At 34.6% G+C, this 19,934-nt stretch overlaps 1 protein-coding gene across 30 annotated transcripts in view; it reads right to left on the bottom strand.

Annotated features, from left to right (window-relative positions):
• The window catches only part of PPIP5K2 (diphosphoinositol pentakisphosphate kinase 2), a 78,190-nt gene that overhangs the window by 50,070 nt on the left and 8,186 nt on the right, over positions 1-19,934 (bottom strand). For 13 of the 30 annotated variants that reach the window (XR_014057482.1, XR_014057483.1, XM_081503629.1 and 10 more), the window contains exons 3-13: positions 17,560-17,755; positions 14,822-14,912; positions 13,645-13,730; positions 12,398-12,552; positions 11,120-11,221; positions 7,822-7,983; positions 4,589-4,710; positions 2,799-2,900; positions 1,245-1,331; positions 655-730; positions 462-571 (exon numbers count right to left, since the gene is read on the bottom strand). Coding sequence is in view for 27 of the 30 variants with exons in the window: in XM_081503629.1 (XP_081359755.1) it covers positions 462-571; positions 655-730; positions 1,245-1,331; positions 2,799-2,900; positions 4,589-4,710; positions 7,822-7,983; positions 11,120-11,221; positions 12,398-12,552; positions 13,645-13,730; positions 14,822-14,912; positions 17,560-17,755 (1,289 nt within the window). In the remaining 3 variants the exon portion in view is untranslated. Of the gene's footprint in view, positions 1-461; positions 572-650; positions 731-1,244; positions 1,332-2,798; positions 2,901-4,588; positions 4,711-7,821; positions 7,984-11,119; positions 11,222-12,397; positions 12,553-13,644; positions 13,731-14,821; positions 14,913-15,277; positions 17,756-19,934 lie in introns of all 30 variants that reach the window. The other 17 variants (XM_081503632.1, XM_081503638.1, XM_081503634.1 and 14 more) reach the window with 5 other exon arrangements.

Below are 19,934 nucleotides of genomic sequence, written 5' to 3'. Positions count from 1 at the left end.
CTACCTTGTCTTTAAAAATGAAAAGAAATAATGATTTTTTTTTTATTTTGAGTGGTCAAAGAAATAAATCTTGTAAGAGAAATATTGGTGGCACCAATTTCACTTGATTAAAACATAGTGTGAAGTTATTTTTCATTTAAACAGCACTGAGTCTGTGGATAATGTAACAATGTGGCCTTCATCCTAAGTAGTACTTCGCAGACAATCCAAACGTGATGTTCTCTTTTGATGGTCTCATCAAAATTAATACCATTATAAAACAGAACCTTCAATGTAACAATCTTTTTTCTCACTGGTAAAAATAAAAACTTACTCGATTTTCACTAATTTCACCAGATTTACAGTGAGAAAAAGCAAAATAGATTGAACTGTGAAGGAAATTAACATGAAAAGTCACACTTAAAAAAAAAAAGAGCACTGTAAGTAGTTATCAAAATTAAGGGTTACAAAAAGATACTTACATCTCTAACACAGTCTTAAGTTGTTCAAGTTTTGATTTGTTTTCTTCAATTTCAGAATCATTATTTTGTCCCAGCTCCATAAGAAGCTGCCGTGCAATATCCAGCACTTCCTGTAAAAGGAATAAAGAACTGAATTTTTACGTAATTTTGCCATTAGCAGTTTAAAACCCAACAAGAAATCAAATGCACTTGCCTGTAATTGTTTTGGTTTTTTGAGTTTTAATTTCCCAGATTTATATCCATCACACTTTTCAAAGAGATCAAAGAATCTTATAAAAGAGACAGAGTACTGTTAGGCATTTGTAATAATAATATCTCTATAAAACAAGTAACTACAATAAGTGATAGATATGGGACTAAGATAATAATTAGTAACAGATAACAGACTTGGGGTCTATGGACTTCAAATACTGTGTGCCCTCTTTCACTCTATAGTATCACTCCTTTACTTTGACTGATAAAACTTAACATTTTCCTAAACCATATTAAACTAATAATCACTAGATTAACTGAATAAAGTAATAAACTTCCATTCTACTAATTTTCATCTTTACAACACTAAATAAAAGCTAAGTCAGGATGATGACCATTTATGGATACTGCCACAGTAATTTTCTGATATGATACATAAAGATGGATTTTATTTTTTCCAGTGGTTTAAATATTAATGGTCAAGAAATAGTGACAGTCTTCCTTATGAGTGTTAATCAAAATAGATAAGCACCCATCAGAAATCTTAAATTATCATCTCCGGTGGATTAAATTATTCCCCTTTAAACATACTTTTGATGCCTCACTTCCATTTTCATTTTTTGTTTTGGTGTTCGATCCCCATGACGAATGACGGCTATGACACATCTAAGTTCCATCCTTAAGTTAAAAAAAAACACAACATTCTCAATTTTCTAACAAAGATTTGTGTTATATAACTAAGATTAATACATCTAATCACTTATTTAGAACTATCTTTAACCATTTCAAGATCTTGCCCATTAAGAAAAGTGCTTGTAACAACTAGCTTTAATTTTATCAAGTCAATCCTAAAAAGAATTTAAGAGGTTGGAGGGCGAGTAATATCAAGCTATAGAGTATCTGCTTCTTCTCCAGAGATGACTATTCTAACTTCGGATACAAACAAATAGACTATAATTCCCTAACTTCATTAATTACCTGCCCAGTGTGGTAGATCATTATACACCAAGATTTCATTAAATCAAACAAAATAAAGCTGCTATATTTATTTTGCCCATGTAAGAAGAAAAGTGTTTCAAAGTTAAATTACTGGAAGATAAAACTGTCTTGGTAAGAAGGAAAGAAAGTGAAAGTGGAAGTCGCTCAGTCACGTCCGACTCTTGGCGACGCCATGGACTTCTCCAGGCCAGAACACTGGAGTGGATCTCCTTTCCCTTCTCCAGGGGATCTTCCCAACACAGCTCTCCCACGTTGCAGGTGCATTCTTTACCAGCGGAGCCACAAGGGAGGGTTTAACACCGTTCGTCCAATTATGAGACATAGAACACAACTCTCTAGAGTAAGCTACCTGAAAGTATATTTTGTATTAAATAAGTTTGGAAATACTGGTTTAAAGACAAAATTAAGTATTTTTGTCCTCTCTTCTGCCCCAATCAGGAATCCTCAGAATATTTAACATACTGACATAAAGCTCCTAGCTCACGTGAATAAGAAGTGAATTTCAGGTGGTAAATTTCACTAGAAATTTTATGAAACACTTTGGCAATCAGTATTAATTTACTTCAAGATATAACTGTGTAATTTTCCTTTAAGTGCTGAGAGCACCAAAACTGCAGACCACTGACCATGAAGCTTTAAGTAATGTATCTGCAGGTACTTCCTTTATTCTTATGGCTTAATTCAACAGTTCTATAATCACCCAAGAATTTCTCAGGATTTTAACAACAGAAAAGATCTTTGGTCTAAATGTGTGTGTGAGTGCTCAGTTGCTCGGCCATGTGCAACTCTTTGTGGCTCTATGGACCGGCGCCTGCTAGGTTCCTCTGTCCATGGGATTCTCAAGGTAAGCATACTGGAGTGGGTTGCCATTTCCTCCCCCAGGGAATCTTCTCAGCCAAGGGATCTGACTCACGTCTCCTGCATCTCCTTACATTGGCAGGCAGATTCTTTACCACTGAGCCACCTGGGAAACTTCTTCATTCTAAATAGCCCATGTAAAAGCATATAATCTATTTTTCCATCTGGAAAGTGAATCATATGAAAATATAAAGTATTTAATATTATTCAGATATGTAATCTTTATTGTGATAGCACAGGCCAAAAGGGAAATCCAAGGAATTTCTAAATGAAAATATTCAAACTTACATAGTTCCAGATGTAGTTGGTACAATTGGGATATCTTCAGCTTCTAAGGGTATTGACCAGGGGATATGAAACTGTGGAGCAAGCTCTCGCATTACAATATTCCTTCAAGACAAAAAAAAAAAAAAATTAAACTAGTTCATTTTAAGACAAATCTGGGTGTTAATGACAAAAGAAAATCATAGGAGTTAAAGTCAAACTATCTAGTAATTATGTGAATACAGTACATAAAAAGTAAACTAAGAAAAAAATCAATCCTGATCAAGAAAAATTAGATCAGCAGCGTTAAACTGGTGTATAGAACACAGTAATGCGATATCATGAATTTAGAATTTACTTACTAAAAATATAAATCACATTGGATTCAAGTAAGTTCCCTGGTGGCTCAGATGGTTTCAATGCAGGAGACCTGGGCTCGATCCCTGGGTTGGGAAGATCCCTTAGCGAAGGGAACAGCTACCCACTCCAGTATCCTGGCCTGGAGAATTCCATGGACAGAGGAGCCTGGCAAGCTAGTCTATGGGGTTGCAAAGAGTCGGACACAACTGAGTGACTCACTTTCACGTCACTATAACTGCCTATTTACTTCCATAGATTCTAAAATCCAAGATTATCTCTGTGGACACTGGGTATTTCTTACCAGCTTTTACTGATCACCTACAAAGCTATTTTAAATACCATTGTTCATTTTTTAACAAATTTCTATTCCAGTTTGCTAAAAAGGTTAACAATGAAAATTTTACTTAATTACAGGACATCTTCTGTTTTGTTTAAATTTAGCATTTATTCATGCTAAAATTTAACTGAGCCCCCCTAAATTTTACTTTAAGGTAAGTTCACAAACCTTTGAAATATACTGTAACTGCTGACTCCAATGACTCAGATATATTTTAAAGTGTAAGTTTTTTATGGCTTTGACATAAGTATTTTGTCGTATATACTTTGAAATGGTTAAAAACAGTGCTTGTCAGGACTTCCCTGACGTGGGTTGGATCCCTGGTCTGGAGGACCCACCCCCCTCAGCGCAGCTAAGCCTGTGTGCCACAACTACTGAGCCTGTGTGCCTAGGGCCTCTGCTCTGCAGCAAGAGAAGCCCCCAGATGGAACCCTGCGCAGAGCCACAAGGAGGAGCCCCCACCGCCCTGACTAGAGAAAGCCTGCATGCGGCAAGGAAGAGCCAGCGAAGCCAGAAATAAAACAAATAAGTAACGTTATAAATTGTCTTTCAAGTCTTCTAAATCAAGATATATGAAAATAAGTCAAAGACTACAAAAATGGCATTTCTATATGCAATAATTTCTTTTATGTTCACTTGATAATCTCATGAGATTATTATGAGTAACATATGCTTGTCGAAAGTCAAATCATTCAAGATTCCTAAATTCCAATTATTTCTATTTTATTCTCGTTACTTATTTCACAAATGTTAATTCTGTACCATTAAACACTATAACTACCTAACAAAAACTTGAGAAACAAGGTAATCTAATAAATCAGCCATTTTGATGAATGATCAACCATCACTGTGTAAATCATTGTTATATAGCAATTCTAAATCTATAAGGTTAAACACCTTTAAAAGTTTACACTGTTCATAAATTAGTCTTACATAACTCAAAGTGTAATTCAGGATTTGGGGATGTCATTTTATGAACACTGGTTTTTTATTCTAGAGTGCTTATAGAGCCCTGATCATTTGATGTTTACAATTATTTGGTTTCTGAATAATGAGTATGCATTCACTATAACAAAAGTAAATAAAGAGGAAGAAATATAAAGAAAAAAAATCTTACCCAAGTATTTTTGCACAATCATCATAATACTTCATGGAATTTTTCACAAAACTGAAGCCATTGACATCACAGACGTAGGACTGTCCATTGGCCCGTAACAAATCAAAGCCACAAACTGTTTGCTATTTAAAGTAAATTACACACTTTAAAATTCCATTTAATTAAGACTGAGTTTTCCAGTCTTATTAGAATACAAATTTTATAAGTGCCCTTTACTTCAAAGTAAGTAAAAAACAAGGAAGCTACTTATTTGTAACTTGAATACTCTAAAATATACAGTACATGACATGTGATTATTTAAATTCTTCCTATGAAGTAAATGTAGAACAATAATGCTTAAGAGACTAGAGAGGCCAAGAACTCAAGAAGCTTTTCAATTAACGGTTAATTAAAAAACAAAAGTAAAAAAATTTTAAAGGCTTTGATAAATTTTATGCTAGCAAAAATTCTAACACTTTAATTAAAAAAAAACCCACACAGAAAAAAAAAGAGGAGAAAGCTTTGAAGACACAGTCCAGAAGAAATGTCCAATTATTCTTATGCATCTTTTAAACTCTGACCAACTACACACCTGTGAGCCCCTGAAACAAATTTACTTTATTTGGGAGATAATATTTAAAAGGGAAAGACTAGAGATCTCTTCAAGAAAATTAGAGATACCAAGGGAACATTTCATGCAAAGATGGGCTCAATAAAGGACAGAAATGGTATGGACCTAACAGAAGCAGAAGATATTAAGAAGAGGACGCAAGGATACACAGAAGAACTACACAAAAAAGATCTTAATGAACCAGATAACCATGATGGTGTGATCACTCACCTAGAGCCAGACATCTTGGAGTGCAAAGTCAAGTGAGCCTTAGGAAGCATCACAACGAACAAAGCTAGTGGAGGTGATGGAATTCCAGTTGAGCTAATTCAAATCCTAAAAGATGATGCTGTGAAAGTGCTGCACACGATATGCCAGCAAAACTGGAAAACTGAGCAGTGGCCACAGGACTGCAAAAGGTCAGTTTTCATTCCAATCCCAAAGAAAGGCAATGCCAAAGAATGCTCAAACTACTGCACAATTGCACTCATCTCACACGCTAGTAAAGTAATGCTCAAAATTCTCCAAGCCAGGCTTTGGCAATACGTGAACTGTGAACTTCCAGACGTTCAAGCTGGTTTTAGAAAAGGGAGAGGAACCAGAGATCAAATTGCCAACATCTGAAGGATCATCGAAAAAGCAAGAGAGTTTCAGAAAAACATCTATTTCTGCTTTATTGACTCGGCCAAAGTCTTTGACTGTGTGGATCACAATAAACTGTGGAAAATTCTGAAAGAGATGGGAATACCAGACCACCTGACCCGCCTCTTGAAAAACATGTATGCAGGTCAGGAAGCAACAGTTAGAACTGGACACGGAACAACAGACTGGCTCCAAATAGGAAAAGGAGTATGTTAAGGCTGTATATTGTCACCCTGCTTATTTAAGTTATATGCAGAGTACATCATGCAAAATGCCAGGCTGGAGGAAGCACAAGCTGGAATCAAGATTGCCGGGAGAAATAGTAATAACCTCAGATATGCAGATAACACCACCTTTATGGCAGAAAGTGAAGAAGAACTAAAGAGCCTCTTGATGAAAGTGAAAGAGGAGAGTGAAAAAGTTGGCTTAAAGCTCAACATTCAGAAAACTAAGATCATGGCATCCGATCTCATCACTTCATGGGAAATAGATGGGGAAACAGTGGAAACAGTGTCAGATTTTATTTTTTGGGCTCCAAAATCACTGCAGATGGTGACTGTAGCCATGAAATTAAAAGATGCTTACTCATTTGAAGGAAAGTTAGGACCAACCTAGACAGTGTATTAAAAAGCAGAGACATTACTTTGCCAACAAAGGTCCGTCTAGTCAAGGCTATGGTTTTTCCAGTAGTCATGCATGGATGTGAGAGTTGGACTATAAAGAAAGCTGAATGCCAGAGAATTGTTGCTTTTGAACTGTGGTGCTGGAGAAGATTCTTGAGAGTCCCTTGGACTGCAAGGAGATCCAACCAGTCCATCCTAAAGGAGATCAGTCCTGGGTGTTCATTGGAAGGACTGATGTTGAAACTGCAACTCCAATACTTTGGCCCCCTGATGCAAAGAGCTGACTCATTTGAAAAGACCCTGATGTTTGGAAAGATAGAAGGCAGGAGGAGAAGGGGATGACAGAGGATGAGATGGTCGGATGGCATCACCGACTCAATGCACATTGGTTTGGGTGGACTCCGGGAGTTGGTGATGGACTGGGAGGTCTGGTGTGCTGTGGTTCATGGGGTCGCAAAGTGTCAGACATGACTGAGCAACTGTACTGAACTGAAGTTAAAAAGGTATAAATTTCCTGCTTAAGCTCTAGGAATTTTCTGATCTTGTAGGTTTTATGTTCAAACCATCATGTATTAGTATAATATGATTTTAAGTCATGGCTTTTGGAATCCTAGCATTACAAAGGTAATACAGTCCTTATAAAAACCAATTAATATAAAGCTATTAAAACATACTTGAGGTTAAGATTCCTTCCATGAGAGACTTCAAATTATTAAGACACAAAGAATTTATTATTTAATAACTAGCAATATACACCAGTTTTAAGTTACATGTCCAAGACAAGGCTTCAACAAGGTAAAGTTTATCCTCTATGAGATGCAAGTTATACTACTTCTGTTTTAATCTTTACTGCACAGTATATCAAACCCTAATAATGCAGATTGAGAGGACAAGTCAAATATCTAAGTAAAAAGTTTTCTTTAAAAAGTGTATTAGTAGTTTTCATGAACATATTTTACTATATTTAACAGGTCAAATGATCACCTGTGAAGGCTAGAAGACTTCCTTTTTTTAAAAAAAGTCATGTATCAATTCTATGAGTAAATACTTATAACCAGTTTTGTTAAGGAGTATATTAAAAAAATACTCCTATAACTCCACCATTTCAGTTGTTTTCTTCTATAATTGTAGTTTCTAAATAAACTGTCAGGTTCTTTCTATATAATGAAGAAAAAATAAGAAGGAAAGGCCTTCATTTATTATATATTCTTATTAATGTCACTGCAAGAATCCTTTGTAAAGTTAAAAAAAACTATTCAGATATACCACTTATTTTTTCTACTTATCTTTCCTATTATAAGCCCAAACAACATCTCCTTCATTCAAAAAAGATAATTCAAATTTTTACAAGAGTGTGCATGGCCTGCATAACATCTTACCTTAAAAGCAAGGCAGACTTTCCAAGCAATTAATTTCTCTCGTGCATTGAGAATAACAGGGTATCTTACTTCTTTTCCTTCACTATCTCGTTCCACCTTGCCATCAAGTGCAGGAGATTTTCGAGCTTCAGCATGGGCATAATCTGGACCCACTGTATAAACCTTTCAGAAATGTTAAAATATATACATTACTTTAAAAAGATATATATGTAAATATATAATGGCAGGCAACAAATTCAAATAAAAAATACCTCTTGTTTTCAGGCAATATTTTTTGACACATCTTTCTCTTTTACGTGTGAAAATTTTCAACATTGGAAGAGGTTATAAGTAATTATACAGCAAAACTGGTAAAATGAGGTTCTGTTCTCTCTAAAAAATAGTTATACTGAACATTATAAGGGAATACTAGAATGCATATGCTGTGATCCTTCTCAAACTGTTTTAGTTTAACAAAAGAGAGGTATAAATAACTAAAAAATTATAGAAGAAAGTAACTGCCAAAATAAAGATTTAAGCGTGGAAGGAAGATTTATAATGGAAGCAAGAATTCAAAAGCAGATAAGAGAGGGAAAGGCACTCTAAGCAAAGCTAATAAACTCAAAGGGCAGAGGAATGAAACAGCATGACAAACTCATTATTTGCTATGGTTTCTACTGTAAGAAATAAGGTTTGTAGTACAGAGGGCAGGCCATGAAGTATCTTGTATGCTAGCCGTAAAAATCTTATTATTACCTTGTGGTCAATGAGGATCCACAAGAGAATTTTTAAGAGGAGGCTCATGATTCAGTTTACACCTAAGAAAGAACTCTCTATTAGACTCAGAGAAGCAAAAAGCAAGGGAAAAAGGGAAAGATACACTCGACTAAATGCAGAGTTCCACAGAATACCAAGGAAAGATAAGAAGGCCTTCTTAAATGAACAATGCAAAGAAACAGAGGGAAACAACAGAATGGGAAAGACTGGAGATCTCTCGAATAAAACTGGAGATATTAAGGGAAAGTTGCATGCAAGGATGGTAACATGAGAGGCCAGAAAGCCTAAGAACCTAACAGAAGAAGACATTAAGAAGAGGTGGCAAGAATACACAGAACAACAATACAAAAAAGGTCGTAATGATAACCATGATGGTTGGGTCACTCACCTAGAGCCAGACATCCTGCAGTGTGAAGTCAAGTGGGCCTTAGGAAACATTATTATGAACAAAGCTAGTGGAGGTGATGGAATTCCAGCAGAGCTATTTAAAATCCTAAAAGATGATGTTGTTAAAGTGCTACACTCAGTATGTCAGCAAATTTGGAAGACTCAGCGGTGGCCACAGGACTGAAAAAGGTCCGTTTTCATTCCAATCCCAAAGAAGTACAATGCCAAAGAATGTCCAAACTAGCATACAACTGCACTCATTTCACATGCGAGCAAAGTGAAAGTGAAAGTTGCTCAGTCGTGTTTGACTCTTTGAGACCCCAGGGACTATTCAGTCCATGGAATTCTCCAGGCAGAATACTGGAGTGGGTACCCTTTCCCTTCTCCAGGAGATCTTCCCAACCCAGGGAACGAACCCAGGTTTACCCCATTATAGGTGGACTCGTTACCAGCTGAGCCACAAGGTAAGCCAAAGTATACTGGAGTGGGTAGCCTATCCCTTCTCCAGTGGATCTTCCTGACCCAGGAATTGAATGGGGGTCTCCTTCATTGCAGGCATATTCTTTACCAACTGAGCTATCAGGGAAGTCCACATGCTAGCAAGGTAACACTCAAAAAATATTGTCACCCTGCTTATTTAACTTACATGCAGAGTACATCATTCAGAATGCTAGGCTGGATGAATCACAAGCTAGAATCAAGACTGCTGAGAGAAATTTCAACAACCTCAGATAAGCAGATAATACCACTCTAATAGCAGAAAGTGAAGAGGAACTAAAGAGCCTCTTGATGAAAGTGAAAGAGGAAGAGTGAAACAGCTGGCTGAAAACTCAACATTCAAAAAACTAAGATCATGGCATCCAATCCCATCACTTCGTAGCAAACAGAAGGGGAAAAACGTGGAAACAGAGACAGACTTTATTTTCTTGTGCTCCAAAATCACTGTAGACAGTGACTGCAGCCATGAAATTAAAGATGTTTGCTCCTTGCAAAGAAAGCTGTGACAAACCTAGACAGCGTATTAAAGAGCAGAGACATCAATTTGCCGACAAGGGACCATGTAGTCAAAGCTATGGTTTTTCCAGGAGCCACGTATGGATGTGAGAGTTGGATCATAAAGGAGGCTGCATGCTGAAGAATTGAGAGTCCCTTGGACAGCAAGGAAATCAAACCAGTCTATCCTAAATGAAATCAGTCCTGCATATTCATTTGAGGACTAATGCTGAAGCTGAAACACCAATACTTTAACCGCCTGCTGCAAAGAAGTGCCTCATTAGAAAACATCCTGATGCTGGGAAAGACTGAAGGCAAAGGTAGAAGGGGGCAGCAGAATATGAGATGGTTACACAGCATCACCAACTCAATGGACATGAATTTGAGCAAATTCCAAGAAATAGTAAAGGACAGAGGAGGCTGGTGTGCTGCAGTCCATAGTGTAGCTAAGAGCTGGATACAACTTAGCGACTGAACAAGTTACACACAGAATGGCTAAAGGTAAAGCAATTAAGACCTTATTTGTGACCAACAGAAATCACACCTATTTTTTTGTAATCACATTATAGTTGTGAAAGCTCTCTAAACATTTTTTACACTGATTGATGCTTAGAAAGTGTGGTGGTTTTTAGACTCTAACCCACTATATTTTGGATTGATTTTTAAATATTTTGATTAACTTTATTTCAATAAAATTTGTCTCCACTGTAATCCTGTGTGGTTTATTTTAAGCACTGAAGAATATTATTCTATAAAAAGGATCCATAGGCTTAGATTGCCAAAGACATTCATAATGTAAATAGATTAAGAATCCCTAGTTATAAAAAAAGAGAACCAAAAAAGAGGTCAGAGATAGCTAATTAAACGGACTTCCCAGATGGCTTAGCAGTAAAGTGTCTGCCTGCCATGCAGGAGACCTGTGTTCAATCCCTGGGTTACGAATATCCCCTGGAGAAGGAAATGGCAACCCACTCCAGTATTCTTGCCTGGAAAATCCCACTGACAGAACTGCCTGGCAGGCTACAGTCCATGGAGTTGCAAAAGAGCCAGACATGACTTATCAACTATACAACAACAACAACAACAGCTACTGTACACTTTTTTTCTGATATCACTGGTAAACTCAAAATACAAATTTAAAATATACTTTAATCAATCCTACCTTAACATCAGTACCATCTGTAGGCATAAACTCTTCATATATATATGAGCCTGTTTTTCGTACATTGCTTTCTGGGGAGTAAACACTACTTCTACTGCCGATCTGAAAATAAAAGAAGTCTATAATGTAAAAACCAAATTATTCTCCTCTTTTCTATAAAATATTCTCTTTTACCATTTATTTCTATCATTGATATTCCAAAAAATTTTTTTAGTCTACAAATATTTAACTGCATGTTATGTAGTTGACACTGTATTATTTCCCGCTATAACTTAAATAGAATAAAAATACAATGAACACTGAGAACAATGTTTCTAAGATTCAACCATATTGCTGCAGGTAACTCTGCTTTGTCACTACTATAGAATTTTCCTCTGTATAAATATTCAGTAATTCATTCATTTGCCTATAATATATATCTAGGCTGTTTTCTAAGATTTAGCTAGTAAACCAATGTTGCTTTGAACTTTTTTTTAAATATTCCTGTGACGAGTATGTGCAGGAGTATTCTGTGGCATATACTCAAAGTGAAACCGCTAGTGATAGAATATGCTCATATTCAACTTACAAAATAATGCCAAAATCTTTTAAAAAACCATTTTTAATTAATTAGAGTCTCTCCAGCAATGTGTAGGTATTCCCACTCATCTACAATTATCTATAACTCAGACTTAGTATTTGCCATCCTAATGGACATAGAACAAGTACCTCGGTGTGTTCTTGCTTTGCATTTCCATGATTGCTTACATGTGCACTTTTAATACTGACATACTGCTGAGTTATATTTTAGAAGAAATATTGTGATAACAACGTCTGGGCTTATGCTCATTTTCCAACTACCTCAATCTTTATGATCTCGTTGATTCAAAAAGTAACTTAATGTCATTATCTTTTAGACTTGATTTACATTTTTTTTATTATGGGTACAATTTTGAGCATACTTTCATGTATTTAAAAGATCACTGGTATTATTTTTTCTAGGAACTATTCATTTGTAGGCTATTTTTCTAAAAAAATGGTGATCTTTACCTGAAATTCTCATATGACAGATTCATAAATGGAAGGTAGAAAGATCAAATAACTTTCTTGGTATTCTGTATGTAAATTTAACAACTAAAATGATGACTCGTTTGTCTAACAAAAGATGACATCAAGTTTATTAATTCATCTCTCAATGATACATTCTTAAATATAGTTTTACTAAATACTTGATCACTTTTAGTAAAATTTATGCAACAATGTATAAAGAACAGTAGTCACCAGGCTAACAAGGTTTACCTTTCGAAAAAGTCTTTGACTTCCACCACCAGCAGAGGTTGGATAATAAATGTAAACATTGTGATCTTCTGCACTGACTGGCTTTTCTACAAATGGCTTTTGGAAAACTTCCCCATTTACTTCTACATGATCTTCACCTTCAATCAGATTGCATTCTATAAGTCAAATATAATAGCAAGAAAAAAGTTACACACTGTTTAGTACCTAGACATAATATAACCACACTATCATTATTGAGGACTTTTTCGCTATAACAGAGGTAACAAAGAAACCCAACTGTGGATGATGCACTGATTTTTTGCGTGTGTGTGTGGCTGCGCTGGGTCTTCAGTGCTACACATGGGCTTTCTCTAACTGCGGCCAGCAGGACCTCCTCTCACACTGGCTTCTCCTGTGGTGGAGCATGGGCTCTGGGTGTGCGGGCTTCAGCAGCTGCAGTTCTGGGCTCAGGAGTTGCGGCACACAGGCTTAGTTGCTCCGTGGCACACAGAACCTTCCAGTACCGGGAATCAAGCCCTTGTCTCCTGCGTTGGCAGGGGAATTATTTACCAATGGACTACCAGGGAAGTCCTTGATTTGATTTTAATTAAAAGTATTTATGCAAACGTATACCAACATTTATTATCTATGATGACATTAGGAACTGTATTCTTCAAAAATCTAATGGACCTGCTATAATGCTGGTATCTGGGTTTTAATCAAAGTTGCTCTAATGTACAATACGGTCATTAAAATTTCCAAAATACTGTTATCAGAACATTCAGTATTAAAACAAAATAGCATTTATCTTGCCCTTTTACACTATGTGTAACTTACATACTATGCTGTAAATAAGCAGGAAAATGAAGCAAAAGGTGCTTTAAACTATTAATAGTAATATTTCAAAATTCTTACTCATCAAAAGTTTAGTTGTGGCATACTAGCATGAAGTTTCTAACAATTCAACTGTTACAGACTCGCTTACCCCAATCAATACAAATTTATAAAGCATGTAAAAATTCTTATGATTCTCAGATATGTCAAATATGGACCCAATAAATATGATATACACCTCCTGTCTATTAGTTAGCCTTCTAACTCATAGTGTCCCATTTTAATTGAAATTTAATTGCCTATTTGGATCATTAAAAAAAAAATTGAATAGAATGCATAAGTTGTTTAAATTCTTTCTATTTAATTATAGAGAAGAGTGGCTCAGAAGTCTTGTTAAGAGACAAGAGAGCTTGTTTAAAATTTCTTACTCTTACCTTTGGGATTATTTGGGTCACGGTTCAAAATTGCATAACGAGGAAGCAAAATACCTTCAGCTTGAAGAATACTATATACTTCTCTCCTGAAGAAAAAAGAGAATACCCTTATTGTTTTGTTGATGCTTCACGATGAGTATATTACTGTACTATTCATAAAGTATATTACCACTTTTCTACCACTAAAAAAGTCATGTATATAGTCTTTTTTTAAAGTAAACAAACGTCATTTAAAATACTGAAGAAATGTATTCTAAGGAAATATTCAGTAATATTAGAATAAAAGTGTATGCACAAAACTTTCTGTGGCATATTAAAATACTATTTTTAAAACTGGGAATGTAAATGTATGAAAAGAAATGGTTAAAGTTCCTATATCACAGTGACAAAATATCACCTAAAGTATTAAAAATCTTTTATTCAAAGAATATTTAATAACATGGAAAAATGTTTATGGTCTTTAAAGAGAATACTGATTCTAATTCTGTAAAATGTGAGTTCATATATGTATTGCTTTCTATATGAAAAAATATGGTAGATGAAGTGGCAGGGTTAAATTAAACGCCTTTCTTCATTTTATTTTCTAAATTTCTTGAAATGAATGCAGACACAGACACACACACATATATATGCACTCCCACATATATTTACATTTGTAATATATAGACATCTATTAATATGAAAACCTCAGAAAAAATGTTATAAAATTTCAGATATTAATAGCATTACTATCTGGAAGAAAGGAAAAAAAACAAAAATTGAAAACAGAAAACTATAAGAATTTACACTTCATACAGCATTTTCTTATATATAATCTGTTACTGTAAGCTAACACAGAATAAAATAGAATGTTAGTGAAATTATAAGGGTAGCCATTAATAGCATCAATTAAATGCAATATATAAATGCATTTGTATTTTACAGTTTCTCTTAAACATCTATGCTTTTGATCTGTTAAATGAACTGCTAAGATATATAGTAACATTTCTCAAAATGGTTCCACTTTACCATAGTTTCTTCATCTATAAAACTGGGTATAAATATTTAGTTACTAAGTATTATTTCAAGGATACCACAAATTTATATATATATAAAAGTGTTGGTACCATGCCAGCTTACATAGATACTGAATAAATGTTAATTTTCCTTCTTTACTTCAGCCAACTTAATCACTCACCTATCCTGTATGAGATACTGCATATTCAAGTCATTGATTACAAATGGATTCCTGAGTTTGGCATAGGCAACTGCTTTGTCCAGTGGAAATCCTAAAAATACATATTATTAACATATTCTTTACAACCTCAAGGTAAGTTGACATCTATAACTTAATCAACTTTAATTTATGCCACATCCCATAAAAGACTAATTTCATTATGCATATAACTGCTTTTTTTTAAAAATAAGACACAGAATAATAAATACATAAATCTTGATTTATCTTGTACTATTAAAAAAATCTTATTTTTTCTTAATTTGATTGGTAAGGCACAGCAAGCCAGTGGTTATATAACCCCATTTAGTGCACTGATATGTTCAGTTGATGCCTCAAATTCAGCTGATAGAAGGTTTAAGACTACCTCATACACAACCAGAAATCTACATATAAATAACACAATTGTATTACAATCACCTGGCGGTCTTTTTTAAAAGGTTTGTGACTCCTCACTAAAGACACTTTGATGCTTATACATACAAATTAGCTGATAATTCAAAGAACTGAGGCATCTTTAAAAACAGCAAAAGAAAAATTAATTTACATTCAACAGACATGCTCTAAATATAAAATATATGAGCAGAACATGTTTGAAGTTATTGATACCAGGTCAATGTTAACACACCAGAAATTAAGTTCTTAAAATTTCTAGACTTTGGTAAAATTACTAATTACAATAAAAACAAATCAAAGGCAGATATAGTAAGGGATCAAAAAAAAAATCTAAATAATTTTAATGGTTATACTTCACTTTCTGTATTGACACTAAAAGACTCCAATTTTATTCATCAACATATATGATTAAGAATGGCAGGATACGAGAGAAGTTAAAAGCATAAACTAGGGTTCAAATCCTAACTCTGTCTTTCATTAGCTGTGTGACCTTGGACAAGTTTATTTCATATCTCTAACTCTCTGATTCCTAGCTGTAAAGGAATATTTTAACAGTCTTACCTAGAAAGACTTTTGGGAAATTAAATAAAATAGTCCATATGAAACATTTATTATAATACCTGGCATAATAAATATTCAATAAATGTTAACTTATTATTCCCTAAGCAAAAATATGTTAATACATATCTTATCTAAGTAAAAGGGTAACAATCATCAGGCACATATAGCATCTAACTATAGTATGCTACAGTGTATCTGTGAAGACACTGTCGTAGCATTATCAGAATAGTTAAGAGAGGAAAGCAGTGTTAAACCTGAAGTTAAAAAAAAAACCAAAAAGCTATGGTTAGTTAAAAAAGATGTATTTCTAAATTCCTCTTAGCTTTTAACATTTAAATACTCTATACCAAGAATCACTTGGCCACAAATCACAAACCCTTCCAGTTTTATGACTAAGAAGTCATCACTTACTGTCTATAGTTTGAAGCCTTCTAACAGAATTCAGGAAATAAGAAACCCCTATACAGTCATTACCCTACTTTTGCTGCTGTTAAAGAGACAGCATATGGGATATGACCTTAGGTAGTAGCTAGATCTTATAAGCAAATAACTAACTTTTACTTAATAAATAGGAAGAACCATGTGATAGTAAGGGAAGAACACCTTACCCTCCAGGTTAAGTAAACTTGCAACAGTCTCTGAAATGAGTAACTTCAGTCTGCAAAGAAGACCAGGGCTTTGGCTTCTCCATGAAATAATGAAAATCGATACATATCTCATCTCCGAGAATACAGTTTTAACCTGCTGCATCCCCTTATTGCTAAAGGTGATGCTTTTGAAACACGTAACTACAGTGAAACTTTAACACAGCTGGAGGCCACATAGTTTGGTAACAAAAATGATTTAATGTGAATACATTTATTATATAACTGAGTGCATATATTTTAGAGTTCTAAGTGAAAATTCAGATTCTTCGGTTATAAATTTTCAGATATACACTTAATAACTTTTGATTAGTGCACTTTGTCTGACTCTGCGACCCCATGGACTGTATGTAGCCCATCAGGCTCCTCTGTCCATGGGATTCTCCAAGCCAGAGTACTGGAGTGGGTCGCCATTCCCTTCTCCAGGGGATCTTCCCAACCCAGGGATCGAACCTGAGTGTCTGGCACTGCAGGCGGATTCTTTACCATCAGAGCCACCAGGGAAGCCCAAACTATGAAGTAATATTTAAGCTTAATTGATATCTCAGTGTGATTTATAAAAGACAGCAAACAAAATAAAAATTCAAATATTATGTTCTTAAAAAATGAAGTATGAATAAGTATAGCAGGAACGATAGATCATTTTCTGTATGGCAAAACATATTGGCTTATAATACTCAAAAATCAATAATTTATCCCAAGAAACTTAAGAGTTGCAAACAAAGATATACATTCAAAAGTTCATCACAACCCTATTTTTAATAGTAAAAACTGGAAACCATCTTACTTTTAGGATATTGGTTAAGTATGATATATTACATCCACAGGATGACATATGATCATACCATTAAAAATTAGTTTTGACGAATGAGATAAAAGAAGAAAACTGCTTAATTAGGTTAAAAATTAAATATAAAATTACATATACACTATAACATTAAATGTGTTTTTAAAAAAATACACACAAAGACTGGAAATATATAAAAACGTTAATATCACTTATTTGTGAGGCTAGGTGAGTTTAATTTTATTTTTCTATTCTATCTATTAGTTTTGTAGTCAAAGAGAATGACGAGGTTTCCCTCCCCGTTTTTTTAATACCTTTAGAATGAAAAGAAATAAGACAATCACACAAAGGCCAGTTTTCCACTGGTTCATTCAAAATAACATCCTCTTCAAATACTACTACTGTGATATATTTAAATAAGGAGATCCGTTCGAGAATTTCCTTCATTGGTTTGGATTTGGATTTCTTTGCCATGGAACATATTCCAACCACAATCTGCCTTTCCGGAGGCTAAAACAAAAAGAAAACAAAAATAAGGTTGACTTGATAACATTTCCTAGTACAGCTATCTTAAATCTCTCTCAGCAGTAGATAAAGCATGCAGTGAGTCAATAAAAGTGACAAATTAACCAAATGGACATTTTTCAAGATTATATTGTTGTTACAAAAAAATAGTTTTATACAAAGGTCTGGAAAAATTTTTTTTCAGTTTCAGAACACCACTACAATTTTCATTCAGATTTCAAACTTAAATAAGTTCTTTAACTGGCTTGGGCATTTATTTGCCTTCTTCACACCAAAAAAAAAGCAAGTAAGGCCTAAAATAAAAAGCACAATGGGAGAGAAAGAATCCCGTTCCCTAAAATAAGATATTCTCATTACAAAGCTATGCAGTGTTAAACTACTTCTGTAGACTGAGCTTGAATGTATGTTGATCACCAATGAAAACTTCAGAGGAAATTTTAGAGAGAGCCACACTGCTAAAACAAGGTGTCTATGCTCTTGACACCCCGATCTTCATACTCAACATTCCTAGTTTACAGTGTTGCTCATCTCTGGCACACCTGCTACAGCTCAAATGCCATGATTCAGCTTAAAATTTAAAATGTAGAACACAGAAACAACTTATGAGGTTCTACAATTATTCAAGATTCATCCTAAGGTCTTTGCATTTAGATACTTTGAGCTTTATCAAATATAAAGCTGTGTCCAGTTTTCCATTTCAGTTCTTCTCTCTTCTGTATTTCATATGACATTATAATCCGGGCTCAAAAGTGTTTCACTAGACTCTTATTATAAATCTAAAAGTAACACTGGATAATACCTGAAATGTTCTTCTTCATGCTTAGCATTGTTTATTGCCTCCTCTCATTCATATGAAATTTAGAGTTCAAAATTGGTACTGAATTTGATGTTACCAAAGATTGTAAATCCTCACCTCCCTAGGATCTGCTTTCACCCTCCGATCACTTTTATGTTTTTCTTCAATTCTTTCCTGATCAAAAGCCTTGACACAACTCATTATGATGTTCCTAATGTAGACTTCCCCAGACAACAAGGGTACTCAACCTAACATCTTTGATATCTTAAAAACAGAACAATCTAGAACATATCATTTCCTCAACCTATTGGTCAAATGAACCAAATCAAGCTCCTCGGAAGTAACTACTATGCACCACCAATGTGAACTCAATTTAATATCAGTATTCCAAGAACTATGCTAAACACTGAAGAGTTACATATATATAAACTACCTGTCTTAAAGTGCTTTGAATCTAACAGGGAACACAGTAATACAGTTTATAATGATAACAGAAGTATAGACGTCAAAGTATAGAAATAGTACTGATGAAAAAACATTCAAGTTCCTCATGGGAAAAAGAGCCAAGGAGAGGGGAAAGAATGAACAACACGAAATCTGAGGTTTTGAAGAATAAAAAATCATTCACAAGGTATCCAAAAAGGAGGGACATTTCATAGAGGTCAAGGAATACTTACAATAGTAAAGAGGCACAGGACAAAATGGAGTATGTGGGAAATAATCTGATATTGCTGAAACATGAAAGGTAGAAGCGAAGACAGCCAAGGGCAGTTCTAGACACAGCAGAAATAAAAGTCCTTATATGGAAGAAGACTGGACATGATTTATCAGCGCTCCTCTCAATGTGCTCAGAAGAGCCTTAACAAAGAGGCAAGAGTAGCAGAGGTACAATCAATAGTACCTTCCCGTCTAAGTCAGTCAGAGAAACTCTGCTTTCATTTTTTAGTTACTGGACTTCTACATGAGACTTAAGATGAAGAAGTTTTAGCTGATATGAAGTTTGAAAATCATCGTTTTTTTCCTAGGGGTGAGATGTGGGGTGGGATAGATTTTAAATGGGTGACAGCCTGATTTTGCATTTCAAACAGGAGTAACTGCACTGTGAAAGTTGTTATTAAATAACTATGACAAAATTTGAAGTCATCTAGTAATTATTTTTAGTACACTTACTACTTAAATCAAGTATAACACGTTTTTGTTTTAAAATGAAATTCTCTTTTCAATTGGGAATATAAGAAAAACATATTTTAAGTTTGTATTTTAAATCAGTTCTGTACGTGTAAAGGGACAAAAATGATGAGCAATAAAAATGTTCAGCTAACCATGGCAAAATACACATAATAAATGTGTACTGAAGATTTGGAATGG

Source organism: Giraffa tippelskirchi, chromosome 6 (assembly GCF_054371585.1).
Source record: "Giraffa tippelskirchi isolate mGirTip1 chromosome 6, T2T-mGirTip1v1.2.pri, whole genome shotgun sequence".
In the NCBI taxonomy this organism is placed as follows: Eukaryota; Metazoa; Chordata; class Mammalia; order Artiodactyla; family Giraffidae; genus Giraffa; species Giraffa tippelskirchi.
This window is presented reverse-complemented; position numbering and strand designations above follow the sequence as displayed.